The sequence below is a fragment of the Peromyscus leucopus genome, chromosome 8b (genome assembly GCF_004664715.2).
Source record: "Peromyscus leucopus breed LL Stock chromosome 8b, UCI_PerLeu_2.1, whole genome shotgun sequence".
NCBI classification, from domain to species: domain Eukaryota; kingdom Metazoa; phylum Chordata; class Mammalia; order Rodentia; family Cricetidae; genus Peromyscus; species Peromyscus leucopus.
The window spans coordinates 37,161,011-37,180,451 of record NC_051086.1 but is presented as its reverse complement, the minus strand read 5'-3'; the positions used below and the strand labels follow the sequence as shown (position 1 = coordinate 37,180,451).

At 37.9% G+C, this 19,441-nt stretch overlaps 1 protein-coding gene across 17 annotated transcripts in view; it reads right to left on the bottom strand.

Annotated features, from left to right (window-relative positions):
• The window catches only part of Rapgef6 (Rap guanine nucleotide exchange factor 6), a 173,865-nt gene that overhangs the window by 67,519 nt on the left and 86,905 nt on the right, over positions 1-19,441 (bottom strand). For all 17 annotated transcript variants that reach the window (XM_028880003.1, XM_028880004.1, XM_028880009.1 and 14 more), the window contains 7 exons: positions 18,078-18,255; positions 15,734-15,870; positions 11,869-12,027; positions 11,141-11,293; positions 5,687-5,851; positions 3,913-4,020; positions 2,414-2,617 (listed from right to left, as the gene is read on the bottom strand). In XM_028880003.1, the coding sequence (XP_028735836.1) occupies positions 2,414-2,617; positions 3,913-4,020; positions 5,687-5,851; positions 11,141-11,293; positions 11,869-12,027; positions 15,734-15,870; positions 18,078-18,255 (1,104 nt within the window). The remainder of the gene's footprint in view (positions 1-2,413; positions 2,618-3,912; positions 4,021-5,686; positions 5,852-11,140; positions 11,294-11,868; positions 12,028-15,733; positions 15,871-18,077; positions 18,256-19,441) is intronic.

Below are 19,441 nucleotides of genomic sequence, written 5' to 3'. Positions count from 1 at the left end.
CCCAGGCTGGCCTCGAACTCACAGAGATCCGCCTGGCTCTGCCTCCCTAGTGCTGGGATTAAAGGCGTGCACCACCACCGCCCGGTGTAACTTCAGTGTTCTTAAGGAATAAAATCATTATCACCGTAGAACTTTATACCACACAGAACAAAAACATGTTCAGATATATAAAGACTCATGTCTGTAAAATGAATAATAATACTAGACAGAATGGAACACGGAGGGATGAATGCAAGAAGTGAAGCCACAAAAAATTTCATTGTTAGGAATGTAAGTTTTGGATTTCACTGTCCTCTCACCCACTGTGAGAAATGTTATCTTTAAATGTTTTATGATAAGATACTTGAAAAATCATAATAAATATATTAATTCTAGGATACTGGCTATTAGGTATTTTTAATGAGTAGAATGAAGAACAGGCCAATTTAAAATAAACAAAGAAATTAAAAAACCCCAAAACACCCTTAAGGAAATCAAAGGATTACTACAATTTTTTCTTTCCCCTTTTTTGAGACAGGGTCTCACTGTAGCTAACCCTGACTGGCCTGGAACTCAAGAGACCTACCTGTTTTTGGCTCCTGAGTGCTGGGATCAACCATGCCTGGCCCACTACTGTTTCTCCCCTACTTTATACCTCCCCATCTCTCCCAGTTTCCGACAATCTGAGCATTGTAGGCTGTTTAGTGGTCTCTATTCACAATGCACCAGCAATAATCCCTAGGTTTTGATACCCAAACAATATTTTTAGGGGCTGGAAATGTAGTATAGTAGATACACATGTGAAGCCCTGGTTTAATGCCTAGATACATTGTCCACAAACCAAACCAAACGATGACAACAACAACAGCAGCAACACGACGACAAAAGTGTGTGCACACGCCTTTTTTAGACATTGCCAAACGATGGCCATACTGTGTGTGAACTGAAGGCCAGCAAGGAAACAACTCCCTGAGAGCCATCTGTAGAGCTTTTGTATGGACAAGGGACAAGGGTGAAAACTGATGGTAAGTACTTGTCTCACATTTGCAAAGCTCTGGTCTCATCTCCAGTACTAGAAAATAAAAACAACAACAAAAAAAATCTCAACAGATTCCCAACTTTTCTGTCGAGGATGCCATTACTACAATGACTGAGATAAGCATGGGAATTACATTTTATGCATAAGATCATTATATCACATTTTGAATTAGGCTAAACAATAGCTACTTAATGACTAAAAAGAATAAACCAACCAGGTATAATGGCACATGCCTTTAATCCCAGCACTGGGAGGCAAAGGGTTTCTGTGAGTTCAAGCCCAGGTTACTCTACTACATATTGAGTTCAAGGCCAGCCAGGGCTACACAATGAGACCTTGTCTAAAAACCAAAAAGAATAACAAACCAAAAACAAACAAACAAACAAAAACCAAAAACAAAAAACACCCAAAACCACACCAAACACACAAATCCCCAAAAGAATAAGCCCCTACCCAATTCCTCCCATGTCTGTTTTTTTTTTTTTTTTTCCTTCCCGAGACAGGGTTTCTCTGTGTAGCTTTGGAGCCTGTCCTGGATCTCGCTCTGTAGACCAGGCTGGCCTCGAACTCACAGAGATCCACCTAGCTCTGCCTCCCGAGTGCTGGGATTGAAGGCATGGGCCACCACTGCCGTGCTACGTCTCAGTTTTTCCTGGTCCCTCATCTAGTTCACTCTGCTTGTAAATGTAGCTGTGGTACCATATGAACATTAATTAATTTGATGTCATCACTTAATCTTCAGCCACTTACATTTGAAATTTACAAATTTCATTTACTCCACAAAACTTGTAAGGCTGGCTTCGAATTCACAGAGATCATGAACATCTTTCTCGAATATTCTGAAGTTGCCAAGGAAAAATTTCCCAATCCTTAGAAAATAGGAAGGGCCATTCAAAGGAGGTTATACTGGTTGAGCCCTGTAGAAACACATGGTTTTCAACCATGCTATTAAAAAATCCTCCATCAAAAGTTTTGAATAAATATTTTGAAAACAAACCCTAATTATTAACACTAGCCAGGTGGTGGTGGCACACACCTTTACTCCCAACACTCAGGAAGCAGAGCCAGTTGGATCTCTGTGAATTCGAAGCCAGCCTGGTCTACAGAGCGAGATTCAGGACAGGTACCAAAGCTACACAGAGGAAACACTGTCTCAGGAAAAAACAACAACAACAACAACAACCCTAAATATTAACACTAGGGCTGGGGGGATAGCTCAACTGGAAAAAAAAAAGGATAGGCAGTTCCTGAGGAACAAGAAACAACACTCAAAATTGTTTGTTCTATGGTTCTCTCTCTTTCTCTCTCAAAACTACTTACTCCCTTCTCCCAAAGAAAAGTAACAGATGCACTACTTATAAAAGTTCTTATTTAAGTGTGGGATAATTTATTTACCTGATCACCCCGTTTCAGTCCTGCATCAGCAGCTTTGCTCCCAGGTTCTACCCCTTCAACAAAGACACCGAACCCCTTCTCACTGCCCCCACTCAGGCTGAAGTGCAGCGGGGACTCACGGGACGCCTTCTGTAGCACAACCTGCCTCCACTTGGCCTTTGCAGCACAGGCGATATTCAATAACCTGAGGTGACCATTCATTTTCTGTGAAACAGAAAAGATTACAATGTACATTTATACACCTATTCCTACAGGCTTCAAAAAATTCTACAATGGTTATGATTAGAAGCAAAACACACAAACTACAGAACATGTAAGCTAGGTAAACAAAACTGGAAAGGGTACTTCCACCCCAGAGTTTTAAAAGACTTTTAGATAATGAAAGATTAACAAAATTTCTTAACAGAGTTTTAAAAGACTTTTAGATAATGAAAGATTATTCCTGAATCTTCTAAATTCCTACTGTACTATCTTGCATACCTCCTGGTTGAAATGGAGTGACTTCTTTTCTGAATACTGTCTAATACTCAGATACATTAAGTCTTTTGTAAATTCAATAATATTCTAATTTGAAGTTTTATTCCTATTTTAATAATCAATTATTTTTAAACGGGTAATGTAACATGTTTGTGAACATGGTATGGCTCTAATAAGCCAAAGATTTTTTTTTTCTTTCAGGGCAGGAATCAGATTTTACACTTGTATACATTACCTGTGAGTGGGAGATTTCAATAAATATTTGATTATTTGTTGGGGGTGGGGGAATTCCATGACTCAATCGTTCCTTCCAGTGTCTCTTAAATAACTACATACTGGTACTGCAAGAGCTAAATGATGTTGGTGTGCCTCAGCGGTCTATTAGTCAAGTTCCCCAACCTCCGTTCATGTTTCCTCATTTTGCATAAGGCAGACACGCTGCAGGAAAGTCTACAGGGACTGAGGGGTAAGAAAGGGACCAGAGCTGTCACTCTCTTCCCTCTGTGTCCACCTCAATCTACTCTGGGAACTATGCTCCTGAGCATTTTCTCAATAGCAGTTTGTCTTAAGTTGTTACATTCATTACCTCATTGTAGTCCTCACATAATCTCTCAGGACTGGAGACTACCTTTTTTTTTTTCTTCTGGTTTTTCGAGACAGGGTTTCTCTGTGTAGTTTGGGAGCCTTTGCTGGGACTCACTTGGTAGCCCAGGCTGGCCTCGAACTCACAGAGATCCGCCTGGCTCTGCCTCCCGAGTGCTGGGATTAAAGGTATGTGCCACCACCGCCTGGCCCATTTTTTATTAAGATCTAAGGTACAAAGCTTAGGCAATCTGTTCAAGTACAGAGCTCTAAGCAGATGCTAGCTCCAAAACAGAAATGAACATAGAGGGTATATAGTTTTTATTGTGGTGAGGAATTCTCATCCTACAACAGATCTGGGAGAAGATGGAAATTGTTCTGAGTTGGTGTTCTTGCTAAGGGAATAGGGAGAAGCCTGAATTATGAAAACAAATTCTTACTGTATCTTCCAGATTTTTTTCAAATTCTTCTAGAAATTGAGTCATAGCAGGATCACCTTCAAAATCATTAAAATGATTATTTACCCATAAGAGTACAATCCGGGTCACCTGTGGAACAGGAGAAGAAGGCATGTGGTTAAGTGACGCATTCCTTCTGTCTGGCTAGCCCCTCTTGGGCTTCATTTTAGACAGAAGGGTTGTTCTAACAGAGAGGCATGGTTTAATTTCCACATATGTTTCCTTTGGATCCGAAGAAAGGTACATACTGGGATGTGTATTTCCCAGTGTCTTAAATACAAGCCGCTGTCTGTTGTAAGTGTAGGCAGTCATTTCAATTAGAACACATCATTAAAAGTATTTCTACAATTAAGAATGCACTTGACCAAAATTTTCAAGAAAAACAAATCTATAACTTCATTAAATGTCATCAAATTTTCAAAGTGGTTAGTTTATACTGTCCAACAGGTTAAGTAAAAAATTAAGACATGTGGTTTTGAGTGGACTTCCATATGTGCAATCATGATGAACATATGCTTGTTGGCCATGTATATATAAATCTTCTTCAGAGAAATGTTTATTCCAGCCATTTGTTCATTTTTCTTTTCTTTTTTTCTGGAGCTGAGGATCGAACCCAGGGACTTGCGTTTGCTAGGCTAGCGCTCTACTACTGAGCTAAATCCCCAAGCCCCTCATTTGTTTATTTTTCAATCATGATGCGTGTCTTTCTGCCCTTCAGTTCTAAGAGTTCTTTATGTATTCTGGTTAGTAGAGCCATATCAAATCTATGATTTGCAAATCTGTATGTTGTTTTATTTCTTTTTTTCCCCTGCTTATTCCATCTTCATATTTGTGGGGGTAGGCATGTGCAGGTCTGAGGTTGATGATGGGAATCATCCCCTATCACTCTTCTACCTAATTCACTGAGTCTTTTCACTCAGTCAATTCACTGACTGACTCTCAATCAAACTCAGAGTTTGCTGATCTGGCTTGTCTCGAAAGCTAGTTTGCACAGGAGAGCCCCATTTTCACTTTCTGAGGCTGGTTGCCATGCCCACCTGGCATTTACATGGGGTCTGGGGACCCAAACTCCCATCCTCAACCTTGCCCAGTCAACTGCTTTAATGACTGGGCCATCGCCCAAGCCCCTATCTTGTGCTTGATAGCACTTTTTGATATAGAAAAAAGGTTTTAATATTGGAAGTTCTGTTGATCTGTCTCTTTTTTTTCTTGCTTGTGCTTTGGGTGTCACATCTGCAGAACTATTGCCAAACTCAAAGTCAATTAGTCTAAGAGCATTATAGTTTTAGTTCTTAAAAAATATTTTCATTATTACTTACTGTGTATGCTCATGTGTGTGGGATACACATGCCATGGTATGTATTAAGGTGAGAGGTCAACTTTGTGGGCTGGTCCTCTCCTTTCACCTGTATGTGTGTTCTGGGGTTTAAACTCAGATCTCCAGGTTGTTATTCCTCAAAATCCACTAACCAGCTTCATGCTTTATCTATCTGCACAAACTGCCATGGTTCCTGAGTTTACAGCTGGCCCTATCACAGTCTTATTTCGGTTTTGGATTTCTAGTTTGTATGCACTTTTCAAGGCATTGAGAAAATGACCAGACACATGTCTACAGTCACTAAGTTATTTAGGTAAACTTATTTTTTTTTTTGCATAAAAATAACAACAAAAAACCCATGTGATCTATAAAGCGGAAAAGGGTATGCTATTAAAATTTAAAGGTTAAAGTTCATGCCTTTTATAGTTATAAACCAACCTTATCCCTTAAGCTGTCAATCTTAAACCATTCCAAAAGCTTGATCCCAACATCCAAAGGACTTTCAAGAAATGTCCTGTAAGTTAATAGGAAATCTTCTATATATGTTGGGTCCACAATAGAATGTTCTTCTATCAAATGCATGATCAGACGCTCAGGTGTTGCCTAAAAATCCAATGAAACAAAAGATTAAGACAAAACAAAACAAAAGGAGTCAAGTATCTCCCATTATTCTCCTTTAAAGCCTACTGCTGGGAGAATGCAGTCTTCAGATCATAATTCAGAAGCAGCCAGAGGCTTAGATCTGAGAAATGGCACAGGGGTAAGCCCCCAGCAGCATCTGCTCAGCTGTGCTTGTTTCTACTGGCATTTCATCACCGCAGGGCCTAGGAAATTTACTGACTTATCCCTTGTATGGACTGTTATTGTTACTTCTGCTACAACAAGGCATGTAATGATTGTCCAAGGCAAAGGAAACAGAAAGAAAGAAGAAAGCTAGCCAGACAGTGGCGGTGCAGACCTTTAATCCCAAAACTCAAGGAGGCAGAGGCAGGTGGATCTTTGTGAGTTTGAGGCCAGTCTGGTCTACAGAGTGAGTTCCAGGACAGCCAGGGGTACACAGAGACATCATGTCTAGAAAAACAAACAAATAACAATAACAACAAAAAAAGAAGAAAGCGAGCAAGAAATCTTTCTTCCACATTTAATCCACCTCAAATTCTCTTCTGTCCCACGTTACAGGAATAATATACAGGTATTTACTCTTCTAGACTTCCTGCTTGCTGTGTGTGAAATGACTAAACCCTTTACTGTTTGTACATTTAGCACATTAAAGACCTGTCTACTTCAAAATTTATATATATATATATGTGTGTGTGTGTGTGTGTGTATGTGTGTAAAAATAAAATACATGAACATTTCCTATTGAGTTTCTGAATCAATGTTAAAAATTTATTAAGACTTTGAAATTAAAAAAAAATTATTTGTCATGTGGAGGCTAGAGAACAACCTTGAGTATTGTTCTTCAAGCACTGTCCTTTATTTTTTTTAGACAGAGTCTCACTAGCCTGGGATATGCCAAATGGGCAAGGCTAGTTGGCCAGTAAGCCTTACAAGCATATGCCATCATGCCTAGCTTTTTGAAGAGTGAGTAGGGTGAGGTGTGCATGTGTGAGAGGTGTAGGCCAGAGGATGACATCTTCCTCAAACCATATTTTTTTGAGACAGTCTTTCACTCAACCTGGAGCTCACTAAGTGGCTGGATTGGCTGGCTAGAAAACCACAGGAATCCTTGTCTCTGTCTCCCCCAGTCCAAGAACTACAGGTGCTCATAATCACACCAGTCTTTTAACGAGATCTGAAATAAGATCCTTGTTGCTTGCCCAGCAATCACTTTACCAACTGAGCCATCTCTACAACCTCCTATCTTGGTTTTATAAATGTGGGTTTTGGGGATCAAACTTAGGTCCTAATGTTTGCAAGGTAAGCACTTTATCAACTGTACTACCTTTGCAACCTTGCTTTGCTACCTTTTCAAAAGAATAAACAGACACACACAAAAAGAAAACAAATATTAAGTTGGACAGTAAAAAGCAACTGTGGGGGGCAGATAGCTCAGTGGTTAAGAGCACTTGCTGCTGTTGCACAGGACTTGGGTTTGGTTCCCAACACCCACATGTTAGCTCACAACCATCTCTAACTCCAGTACTGGAAGATCCAATGCCCTTTTATGACCTTTGTAGTCATGGGACACATGTGGTACGCATACATAAAATTTAAAAATCTAACTGTAACCCTTAAGTTCAGACTTCAATGTGCTGCAACTATACAAATAATTATTTGATCACAACATCTATATAGGAAATACACATTAATACTGACAATGCTGTTACCTTAGAATTCCCCCCCCCCAAGGGCACTCAATGCTAACAAGGTACATAAATTAATTCTCTTGAAGGCACTCAGGAGGAAGAAAGACTTTATAACCTACTTATGGCATAGAGACTAGAAGTTAGTCCTCTTTTTTTCTTACCCTCAAAAATATTAAGTCTAAGATTATCAAAATGGGTTTATCATTTAGGCCAATCACGGTCTAGGAAATTTATGTGGTCTTAGGGCTTACAAGCTAAGTCAGTGTGGTAACTGGTCAACCATAAAGGGGAAACATCATTCTGTTTGTGTCAATCAGTAGACAAGAGTCCCTATAGAGTCTGGGATATATATTCAAAATTTTGAAAAGAACTCATTATCATGCAGAGGTATGTCACCTATGTCCATACTAGTGACCAAGAAAGTGGGATACTTGAAGAGAGTATCCCACTCTAGATAATCTCCACTTGGATGAAAGGTAAAAGACATGGTTGGCACGGTTATACTGGTATGGTAGCGACTGGTTAAAACCAGCAAATAGCCTGGCAGTGGTGGCTCATGCCTTCAATCCCAGCACTTGGGAGGCAGAGGCAGGAGGATCTCTGTGAGTTCAAGGCCAGCCTGGTCTACAGAGCGAGTTCCAGGACAGGCTCCAAAGCTACATAGGGAAACCCTGTCTTGAAAAACCTTTAAAAAAAAAAAAAACCAAACAAACAAACAAAACCCCCCAAACAAACAAAACACCCAGCAAATAATTAGGAGAAGATATTAATATACACTGAAGTAAAACACTAGAGAAAAGTCTGTAAGACAGTACTAGAACTGTATCATATAAACTCATGGTTGTAAAAACAAAGTTGTATATGTGCATTGATAATTAACATAAATACTTGTTTTTTTAGTTCAGACTCATGAGAAGCTGTAAATACAGAGTGAATTTCCAGATCCTGGCTTATAAATGCTATTCTCAACTGGAAAGATCAAGAACTTTCTGGAAAAATGGCTGATTCCAGAGTAGGAAAAAAAGTTCATGATAATCCTTACTAACTGCCAGAAAGTGCTCAAAAAAAAAGATGGGGGCATTTTAAAATAATACAAGATCTAGCCTGTAGAGCACCGGTTGGCATCTTAGAGAATTCTGAGGATTAGAATAATACTAATGCAAGGGAGTATGACATGTAAGTCCATACTAAGCATAAATTAAATGACAATTACTAATTATAAGAGAAATTATAGAAGGAAAACACCATTTTCCCATCACAGGTGGGAAAAAGTTTGCACTTAGATGTTATTATCCACAAACTACAGGCAGTATAATGATAATCTTCTCAGAACATCTCTTCATTAGGTACTCATCAATTATGAAATATCACAAATAATAACCTTATAGTAAAAAATCCTGGCAGATGGACATGAGGTCATCAAGGTTAACTTCCCTAGAGGAAGGTCTGTCAACACTGCACCAAATGCAAAGAGAAGAGTGTTAATTACAGTGGAATTTCTTCATGGAAAACATGACTGTAGTTTGATAATGGGTAAACCTGACAGGATGTAAGACATGGATTCTTTAGGTCTGCTGGGGATATGAATAACAAAGAAAGACCAAGCAACTGAAGTGGACCAAAGTGGCATGACAATGAAATACAACCAAGAATGAACCCAGACAAGAAATGAAAATGCAACATTACTGGGACCACCGGTGAGAATCGATTAGGGACTTTAGGCTGCCTCTATTATCTTAGCAACATGCACTTCTGTACTTGGAGAATTCTAAGATGTTTATGTAGGAGTGCTCTTGCCTTTTTTTTTTTTTTTTTAGGTATGTTAAGACGTTGCATTTGTAAAACGTCTTAAACAGTTCAAAAGAAGACTGATGAAAATGGGGCAAATGCAATGAAATATTCAAAGTAGGGGAATCTGACGCAGAGAGCTGTCTGCATTGTTCTTGAAACTTTTATTGGTATTAATGTGCACATGGGTATTTGCAAGGCCAAAGGTCAATTTCAGATGTCTGCCTCAACTGTTCTCCACCTTGTTTTGAGACAGGGTCTCTCACTGAACCTGGAGCTCACCAATTCAGCTAGACTGGCTGGCCACTGACATGGGACCCTATTGCCTTTGCTTCTCTACCGCTTCAATTAGAGACGCAAACCAGTGTGCCCAGTTTTTTACATGAGTTCTGGGGGAACAAACAGACTCAGGTCCCTATATCTGCATGTGTGAGACAAGCCCTTTACTAAACCAAGCCATCTCCCTATTCTAGTTCTTAATTTTTTTCTGCAAGTTTGAACTATTGAAAAATAGGGGTCTTGCTGTGCGTGGTGGTGCACACCTTTAATCCCTGCATTTGGGAGGCAGAAGCAGGCAAATCTCTGATTTAGAGGTCAGCATAGTCTACAGAGTGAGTTTCAGGAAAGCCAAGGCTACACAGAGAAACTCTCAAACAAAACAAAACTCAAAAATAGAAACAAAAAATAGGGGTCCTTGCCAAAGACAAAATAAGTAATATGCATTAGCTTCTGCATTCTATTTATATATTTTCCTTTTTTCTTTTTTTGAAAGACTCTTGATCCCCTTGCCTCTACCTTCTCAGTGTTGGGATGATTACAGGTGTGCAACCACTATATCCAGCACACATTATATTTACCTTTACTACACACAAAGCTTATACTAAGAGACAACTCTAAGAATTCAATACCCAAGAGAGAACTGATATGACATCAGACTCAAATGCTACTAAGTTGTTTATTTGCCAACTAACAACAACATACTTATTTTGTAAACAAGGCTAGCTTAAAAAGAGGCACATGTATGTATTTTCAACTATACTTGCTCTACTTTATATGTAGAGGTTTTCAAACAAGCAAGAATGACAAAAAATAGGAGATTAAGACAGAGAAGGGAACATGGATATTGCTGCTTTGATTGATTATCCTAAAGCTTCAGATTTACCTCACTCAGTCCTAACTTTACTTCCTGTATCTCTTTTATTTTCAATATAAAGTAAGGTTCAGAGAAGCCACAGCTGATTTCAATGCTAGCAGGAGCTCTGCATCTTCACTGTGGACTCTATATGTCTTTGTGGCTAGTTTTGAAATTTCCTGTTCCTGTCTATCTCTAATACTGCTTGCTTTCTTTTCTTAAGAAAGCTTAAGCTTGTACATTTAAGAAGAAAAGATTTGGCCAGTATAATCTGAAATAATATTGCATCAATTTGGATATTAAATGGCAGTAAGTATCCATCATTCGAATGTGTTATAACCAGCTGGAAAAGGGACTTGCTGAATCAGACATCAACATATTAGTGAAGAATTTTACATTATTCAAAAAAGTAGTTTAAGGCCCTTTTATTTTTAAAGCAAGATGAAAGATTTGAATGAAATTTTAGAATAAGTCAAGCTGGGCAGTGGCGGTGAATGCCTTTAATCACAATACTTGGGAGGCAGAGACAGGTGGATCTCTGAGTTCTAGGCCAGCCTTGGTCTACGACCATGTACCAGGACAGGCAGGGCTACACAGAGAAACCCTGTCTTGAAAAACCAACCAATCAAGCAACCAATCAAGCAACCAAGCAAAAATACCCACCTTGATTACAATGTGTCCTTTCCTGGTTCCACTCCGGTCTAGTTCTCGGTGCTCATGTACCATGACAATTTCTCCCTCCTCCTCAACTTTATGGGTATTTTTTTCCACATGATTTAAAATTCTCCAATAATCCTGTTGTGCTATACAGACAAACTGTCCAAGAACAACATGGGGACAGTTAATGAACCTATAGTACATAAACACATCACTATGTACCAGAGCAGAGCACAAAGGTAAAAAGTCAAGAGGCATCAGGTATTTCTTATTCAATTTGTTCAACCCTAAATGAAAATCAAGGCAAATAATTCTCACACAGAGAGACCAAAGTGGAATCGTCTGAATTCTGCTGTAAAAGGAGAAGTGACCATCCACTTCTCTTAAACAGACATTATGCAAAGAAAACATGAAGCAGGAATAAGTCAGAAACAAGCAATTCACAAGTTCCTATTTCCTTCCTTCTTTGAAAACAGAAAGAGCCTGAACTTGATAATTAGACTCTAAATGTTCAAACAAACCTACATTTTTTTTGGATCATTCTCTTACAAATTTATATTTTGCTCAATTCAACAAAATTTGAGACAGATTTATAAAATCTTTCTCTTGTCAACTGTAGACTACTGAAATCCTAATTCTCCACTAAAGCTGTTTTCCTTCCAGGAAGAAAATAAAAAGTAGTTCAGTCATTTTCAGTCACAGGATGAGGGAACACCGAGCAGAGGTCAGCTTACCTGACAATCATCGACCTTGGTCCTGACGACTCCATGCATGTACTGCTTGTCCAGAGTGGGGACAATTCCAAAACTATTTCCCATGAAGAGATTTTCAATTTTCCCATCTGGATGACTAATTTCTACAGTGCCATTTAAAATGACATACCAGGAGTCAAGCTACAAAGGAAAATAAAGGTGTTAGAACCCTTTAAAAAAGACAGTTATAAGTTAACTTTGAACAATTTAGCAAAATATATAAAATACATCACTTAAAAAAGACAAAGGAGACCTAGCTCTATTATTCAGTAATTAATCATCAACACTCTGCTTTGTCTACACAAAACAACTAGTTTCTTTCACTTTCTTCTTTTAGTCACCAAAGGACTTTCAGAACTGGCCAATTTCTCTGAGGCAAAAATATTGTAATGTTTAAGAGCATAATTCTTGTTTTAAAGAAAAGTTATTTTATGTGCACAAATATTTGACTACATGTATGTATGTGTACAACATGTGTGCCCTAGAAGGCCAGATAAGGGCTTCATAACCCCTGAGGCTGGACTTATAGACAAGTGTGAGCTGTCCCCTGGGTGCTGGGAACTGAGTCCCTATCCTTTTTAAAAATACCCAGTGCTCTCAACTGCTAAGTCATCTATCAGGAGCACAAATTCTTAGAATCTTAATCCAGACCCTGTCATTGAGCAGCACAGTGACTTTTACCAAGTTATTTAAGGCTTCAGCTTATTGCTAAAATGACTATAAAAAGTAATGCAGAACTACTGAAGTAGATGGTCAGTTTAATACAGATCAAATACTAAGAACAGTACATAACATTCTAATTACTTACAAAAACTATCAAAAGTCTGAATCTTAAGTCACATGTAACAAAATAACCTAAAGTTGTGCTAATATAAGAAATATTCATTTAATAGGAAGGAGATACATTTTTATTTTATTTTTGGAGTGTGTGTATGCCACAATGTGTGTCCTCACTAGAGGACAAATAGTGGGAACTGGTTCTCTCCTTCTACATGTTGGTACCAGAGATGGGATATAGGTCAGGCTTGGTGGCAAGTACCTTTACCCATGGAACCATCTTGCTGGCCTGGGAGATGATATACCTAACACATAATACATACATAGACACATATTTTAATTTTAAAGATTTAGTTTATGCATATGAATGTTTTGCCTGTATGGATGTATGTGTACCACATGTATGACTGTTGAATCCCCTGAAACTGGGGGGAATGGATGGTTGTGAGCTATCATGTAAGTGATGGGAATTGAATCTGGATCTTCTGAAAGAGCAACAAGTGCTCTTAACCGCTGAGCTATCTCTCCAGCCCAGAGTTATATTTTTAAAGGTATGCTGTGTATCAGTGAAAGAACACTTACTCTTTAGTAGCCACCCCTTATTAGACTAAACTTTCAATGCAATTTAAAGAACATCTAGGACTGCCAGTTCTGAGTGGTAACTAAGTAACAAGAACAATTTTTTTGGAAAGTCTATTTTTTTTTGTTACCAAACTACAAAACACGATAGGATTTATAGATTATATATAAATTATTGAGAGCGAGACTGTCTTTTCCCAACATATTCCTATGTTTACAGAAGTACCTGGCAGGAAGCTGACAAACAATATATTTTTGTTGTTGTTTGTCTTTTTGAAACGAAGTCTTTATGTAGCCTTGGCTGTCCTGGAACTTGTTATATAGACCAGGCTAGCCTTGAACACAGAGATCTATCAGTCTGCCTCCCTAAGTACTGGGGTTAAAGGTGTGTACCTTGCCCAACCAGACAATACATTTTTGCTAATAGAACTGTAGAGTTAGAGAACATAAAAACCTGTAGAAAAGAAAAGCTGCTTAAAATCCTATTGTGTACAGAGCTTTTATTTATCGTTTGTGCATATATATATATATTCACACACATGTGTATACACACACACATATAAAATTTTAAGATGCTGAAATATATTTAGATTATTCTGCCTCTGAGTGTATGTATTTTTACATGTAGGAAATGTGTCTGTGCATGTGGAGACCAGAGGTAAACCTCAGGTGCTGTCTACCCTGGTTTATTTTTGCTTGTGTATGTGTGGGGACAGGTACACGTATGTGCTGGCTGCCATGTGTGAACATACTCATTTGGAGGCCAGAGGACAACCCCGGCTGTCTTTCTGCAGATACCATCCATACCTAATTTTTTTAGAAAGGGTCTCTTAGGCATAGAGCTTGCCAAGCAGGCTTAGCTGGTTGGCCAACGAGCCCCAGGGACCTTTAGGTCTCCACCTCCTCAGTGTTAGGTTTATAGGTGCATGTCATCATATCCAGCTTTTGTTGGAGTTTCTGGGGACCAAACTGGGGTCTTCACACTTGGTGGCAAATAATTCGCCAACTGAGCTATCTCTCCAGTGCCTTTAAAAACAAAAACAAACTACACTCATCTGTCTCCTCCAACTTCCTGGGGATATATATTCTCCTCATTAGATGTACGAACAAAACATGTAAGTAAGGCTGGAGAAGACCTCTGCCCCTGAAAGAATTCCAAGCAATTTAAGAAAAGAGTGTGAGGGTGTGGAGTACACAGCTCAGTGGGACATCACTTGTCCAGTATACTGGCTGGATCCCCAACACCACAAAGAATGACTGAGAATGCACTCATCTTTTATCCCATGGTTATATGTTTATTTGGTTAGCTATTGCTTGTTCTTAAACTGTATGATGGCATACTCAGTTCTTTCTATTACAAATATGTAATGAGCATCTTTAGATATAATTCTTGAGATTTTTTTTTATTATATTCTAAGGAGAGACACCAGTTAAGTAGAATAACAGGTTAGAGACTGTCAATACAGTACGGCTCATATAAAGAATTTCTAAATGAATTTTCAGAAATGTTAAAACAATTTACTAATAGTAAACATTGGTAATTCACTTCTCAGCATCAATCTTATAGTAGTGTTTTCCAGTCCCACTACAGCAGGTGTTCTCAACCCATGGGCTGCAACCTTTTCACAAGGGTTCCCTCGGAACCTCAGAAAACACATCTATTTACATTATAATTCGTAACAGTAGCAATATTAGTTCTGAAGTAGCAATGAACATAATTTTATAGTTGGAAGTCATTACAACATGGGGAACTGTATTAAAGGATGGCAGCATTAGGAAGGTTGAGGATCACTGCACTACAGCCTTGTTACATCCCTAGGAGGGAGGCATAAACACCAACACTGCCCCTCCCTCTCTCAATTCTTATCACAGACAATGAACAGCGGAGTGAATAAATACTTGACCAACATTTTCAACAATAACATATTACATTTACATATAGAAAGCAACAACAATAAAGAATTTTTTAAGGAGTCTTATTATCTAATTTTAATATTTTAAAAATTGGTTCAATTATCGATTGAATACCTATTTTGCATAAGTCCACTGCTGGGAAACCAACAGTTAAAAAAATGTAAAAGAAACAAAACAAAACATACACAAAAAAACCAATAATAAAAAACCCAACAACAAAAACAACTTATCTCTTCAAAAATTTACTACCAACAAGTGGTGATGGCACATGTCTTTAATCCTGGCACTTGGAAGGTAGAGGCAGGCAGATCTCTGTGAGTTTAAGGCCAGCCTGGTCTACAGAGTGAGATCCAGGACAGCTAGGGCTACACAGAGACACCATGCCTTGAAAAAACAAAAAATAAAAAAACCAAACAAAAATCCAAACAACAAAAAATCCCAAACCAACCAACCAAACAATAACAACAAAAACCTACCTTGAATCAGTATTCACTGAAAATACTTTAAACTCAAAATCTTGAGTTTATACAAGTTTTATACAAGCCTAAAGAAATTAATGATTTATTTGCCTACCTACCTCTTGCCCATCTTCAAGAATAACAGCCCCAGCCTGCTCTACTACTTCAAAAATCATGACAGAGCAGAGCTCTCTTCTTACAGACATGGTCATGTTTGCAAAGGCAGGGAGCTGGTGCATGAACTCAAGCAACTGTTCTATAAGAAAACAGAAATTCTAGCATAAAGATCAAGGATATTACTTTAACACACAACAAATTTTATAATTCAGTGTTCTATTAGGAATCTACTTAGGAACTTACATTGCTAAAGTAAGAACATCAAGACAGATCACGTCACAACTATTCATATAAAAGAAACCAAAACAACCAAACCAAATAGGGGCCGGAGAGGCAGCTCAGTGGTTAGGAGGGAACCTGTGTTCGATTCACAGAACTTACATGGTGGCTCACAATCATCTGTAATTCCAATTCTGGAAGATCTGACACTCCCTTATTGATCTCCATAGCACTGCATACACATGTTGCACAGATATACATGCAGGTAAAATAAGCATCATATTAAAAAATAATTTTAAAACCCAGTTATTTAGAAGGTTATATGTGTGCACATACACACTGATAGACTGTATGCATATTTATCCTCACATTATAAATACAGGCATATTGAAAGATATCATCATTCAGAACACTCAGAGAACCAGGAAACCACACAGGTTCAAATGAAGCTGTAACATCTCTGATTTGCCTAGCTGGAGATGGCACGTGATTGGTGGTGCAGTTTAGTGCTACTCTTTGATTTTCAAAAGCCCTTTTGTCTAGAATGTTCTTTTTCTTAATTCTACTGGTAAATGTTAGTTGGTAACTTAGGAATAACTAAAGTGAATTGTACCTTAAGATTTATCACATCAACTACTTAACTTCTTAAATGCTTATGGGGTTCTGAAGCTATTTTTTAGTAAAAACATATGGTTAATAAAGATAAATGTAAGGAAACATATATTCGCAGTTAAGTTAAACAAGCTTCAACAGAAATGATCACACAAGAATCTCACATGTAATCAGAATGAAATAAACTTCAATTTTAAAACTTCATGAAACTAACATAGTGTCTATGCAGACATTTTCAGCATGAGTCTAAACAGTGGTTATTTAATAATACTCTATCTTTATAATGGTCACGAATGCTCAAACATACTGATTATTTATATCAATCAAATATACTGATGAAGTTATGATTTTTTTTACTAGCATTGACTTGTAATGTTAACAGCAATGATTATAAAAAGAAAATCTAAAATCTTAACTGAACAACAGCAGTATGTAATTGACACTAAGTAAACTTAATTCCTTAAAGACACATCAACATCTTCAGAATTCAAATTTTCAATTAAAATAGATTAACTAGTTTTGTTAGAAATGTATAAAAAGTTTTATCTGTAGTTTTAACACACACACACACACACACACACACACACACACACACACACACACACAAAGGTAACACAGATATATTTGAAAATGACTTAAAAACTACTTCATAGACTCTAGGCACAATTCCGGTGAGCTTTAAATGTCTTATGAACATAAAGGGAAAAATCAGTATCATGAAATTCATGGTTTTATTTTATAAACACAGCAAGTCTTAACAGTGGTTCTCAATGATCTGACATCTTGATATCAATGTCCAGGTATAGTCTTTCACAAACATTGTCTCAGTTTTGCATGGTGTAATGGCTGTGGCAGACGTGATGATGGTCATAAAGGACACTGGGGCAGACTCACCCTTGAATTACCCACACTAGAGGAGATCTACTTCCACATTGTTAGGGTGAACAGACAGACTACAAAAGACTACATAACAAGCCAGGCGTTGGTGGCGCATGCCTTTAATCCCAGCACTCGGGAGGCAGAGCCAGGCGGATCTCTGTGAGTTCAAGGCCAGACTGGGCTACCAAGTGAGTTCCAGGAAAGGCGCAAAGCTACACAGAGAAACCCTGTCTTGAAAAAACCAACCAACAAAAAAAAAAAAAAAAAAAAAAAAAAAAAAAAAAAAAAAAAAAAAAAAAAAAAAAGACTACATAACATAGAACTAAGGTCTTGTGCCAGAAGCCTTGTGAGTAGGTCATCTTGGACACATTCTCATGCACTCTAGTGAAGCCTCAGATGACTGAAGTCTGTATATACATTCTGACTATGAAATAATAAATGTATGTTGTTTTAAGAAGTTAAGCTTTGGTATAGTATGTTATGTGGCAACAGACTATTCTGCATATAAGGTTAAAAATGCTTATGTGAATGTATGATTTCTTTATTTTTATTTTTGATTTATTCATTTATTCATTTACTGATTTTTCCGTGGAGTCCTGGTTGGAACCAGGCCTTGAACACAGATATATTTCTTACCAACATCATCATCAGTTTTGTCTGCAGGCTCCTTTTCAAGACACTCTCGAACAAGATCTCTACCCTGAAGTGGATCTGTTCGATCAATCTCCTCTTCCTCATCCTCTTCATCCTCAGAATCAACAGGTCCTTCTGGAAGACGTGTTAAGTCTACATCTCCTACTTCACTTTCTGTAGCCTACAGAAAGAAATTTCAATGAATCATTTCCTGCTAAAAATATTATACATCACACTGTAAATTGACCAAAATGGCCAGACTGGGCTACCAAGTGAGTTCCAGGAAAGGCGCAAAGCTACACAGAGAAACCCTGTCTTGAAACAGCAACAATGGAAAGATACTTATTTATAAAACATTGTTCTACCTAAAATGCAGGCCTATCTTTCTTCAGTGTTATCTACATGGTAAGTCAGATCCAGTTAAGTATAAGACACAAACATTAAATGTATTAGTAACTATTCTCTAATAAACATTTGCTTTTCCTAAAGCAAAGCTTTCTAAAACAGATGAACCAGTACCTTGTTAATACATGCTGCTTATTGTGAAAAATGTTATTCTTTCATCATAAAGATACTAAGTCTGGTAGGACAGGCAATCATGGAGATTAAGAGAGCAGGAGTTTGAGAAGAGGCTCAATAGTATTACAAAGTACTAACATTGACATAAAAACCAAAAAAACATTACCACTTTCTAATATATTACTGAGCCTTAAAAACATTGCAAAGAGCAAAGATTATTCAAAGTAATTTCTAAAATCAACCTAACAACCACAGTTTTGGAAACATCAACGTTGAGTATCTTAGGAAGTAACAGGTTTTAAGAGCTGTCATTCACAGAAAATGAAGATATCTTTTCAAAAGTAAAAACTGATTAGGTACTACTTTTGAATATTAGAGCAGTCACAGAAAACAAGTTGAGCACAAGAATTCCATAAAAATAAATATAAGTATTCAGGCTGGGTGGTGGTGCGCACGTCTTTAATCCCAGCACTTGGGAGGCAGAGCCAAGCGGATCTCGGTGAGTTTGAGGCCAGCCTGGTCTACAAAGTGAGTTCCAGGAAAGGCGCAAAGATATGCAGAGAAACCCTGTCTCGAAAAACCAAAATAAATACATAAATAAATAAATAAATAAATATAAAGTATTCAAAGATGAGTACTAGTGAAGATTATGACAGGCTCACCTAAGATCTTACATTCCTCCTGTCCTCTTTCACAGTCATTTATTCTCTATATTAACCTCCCCCTCCCCAGGGAACATGACTGAAGAGGGGGCAGAAGGAATGTAGAGCCAGACAACGGGGAGGAGTGGTCTGATATACTTCCTTTGTATATAACATGTTGCACTCATGAACTCACATCAATGGTGG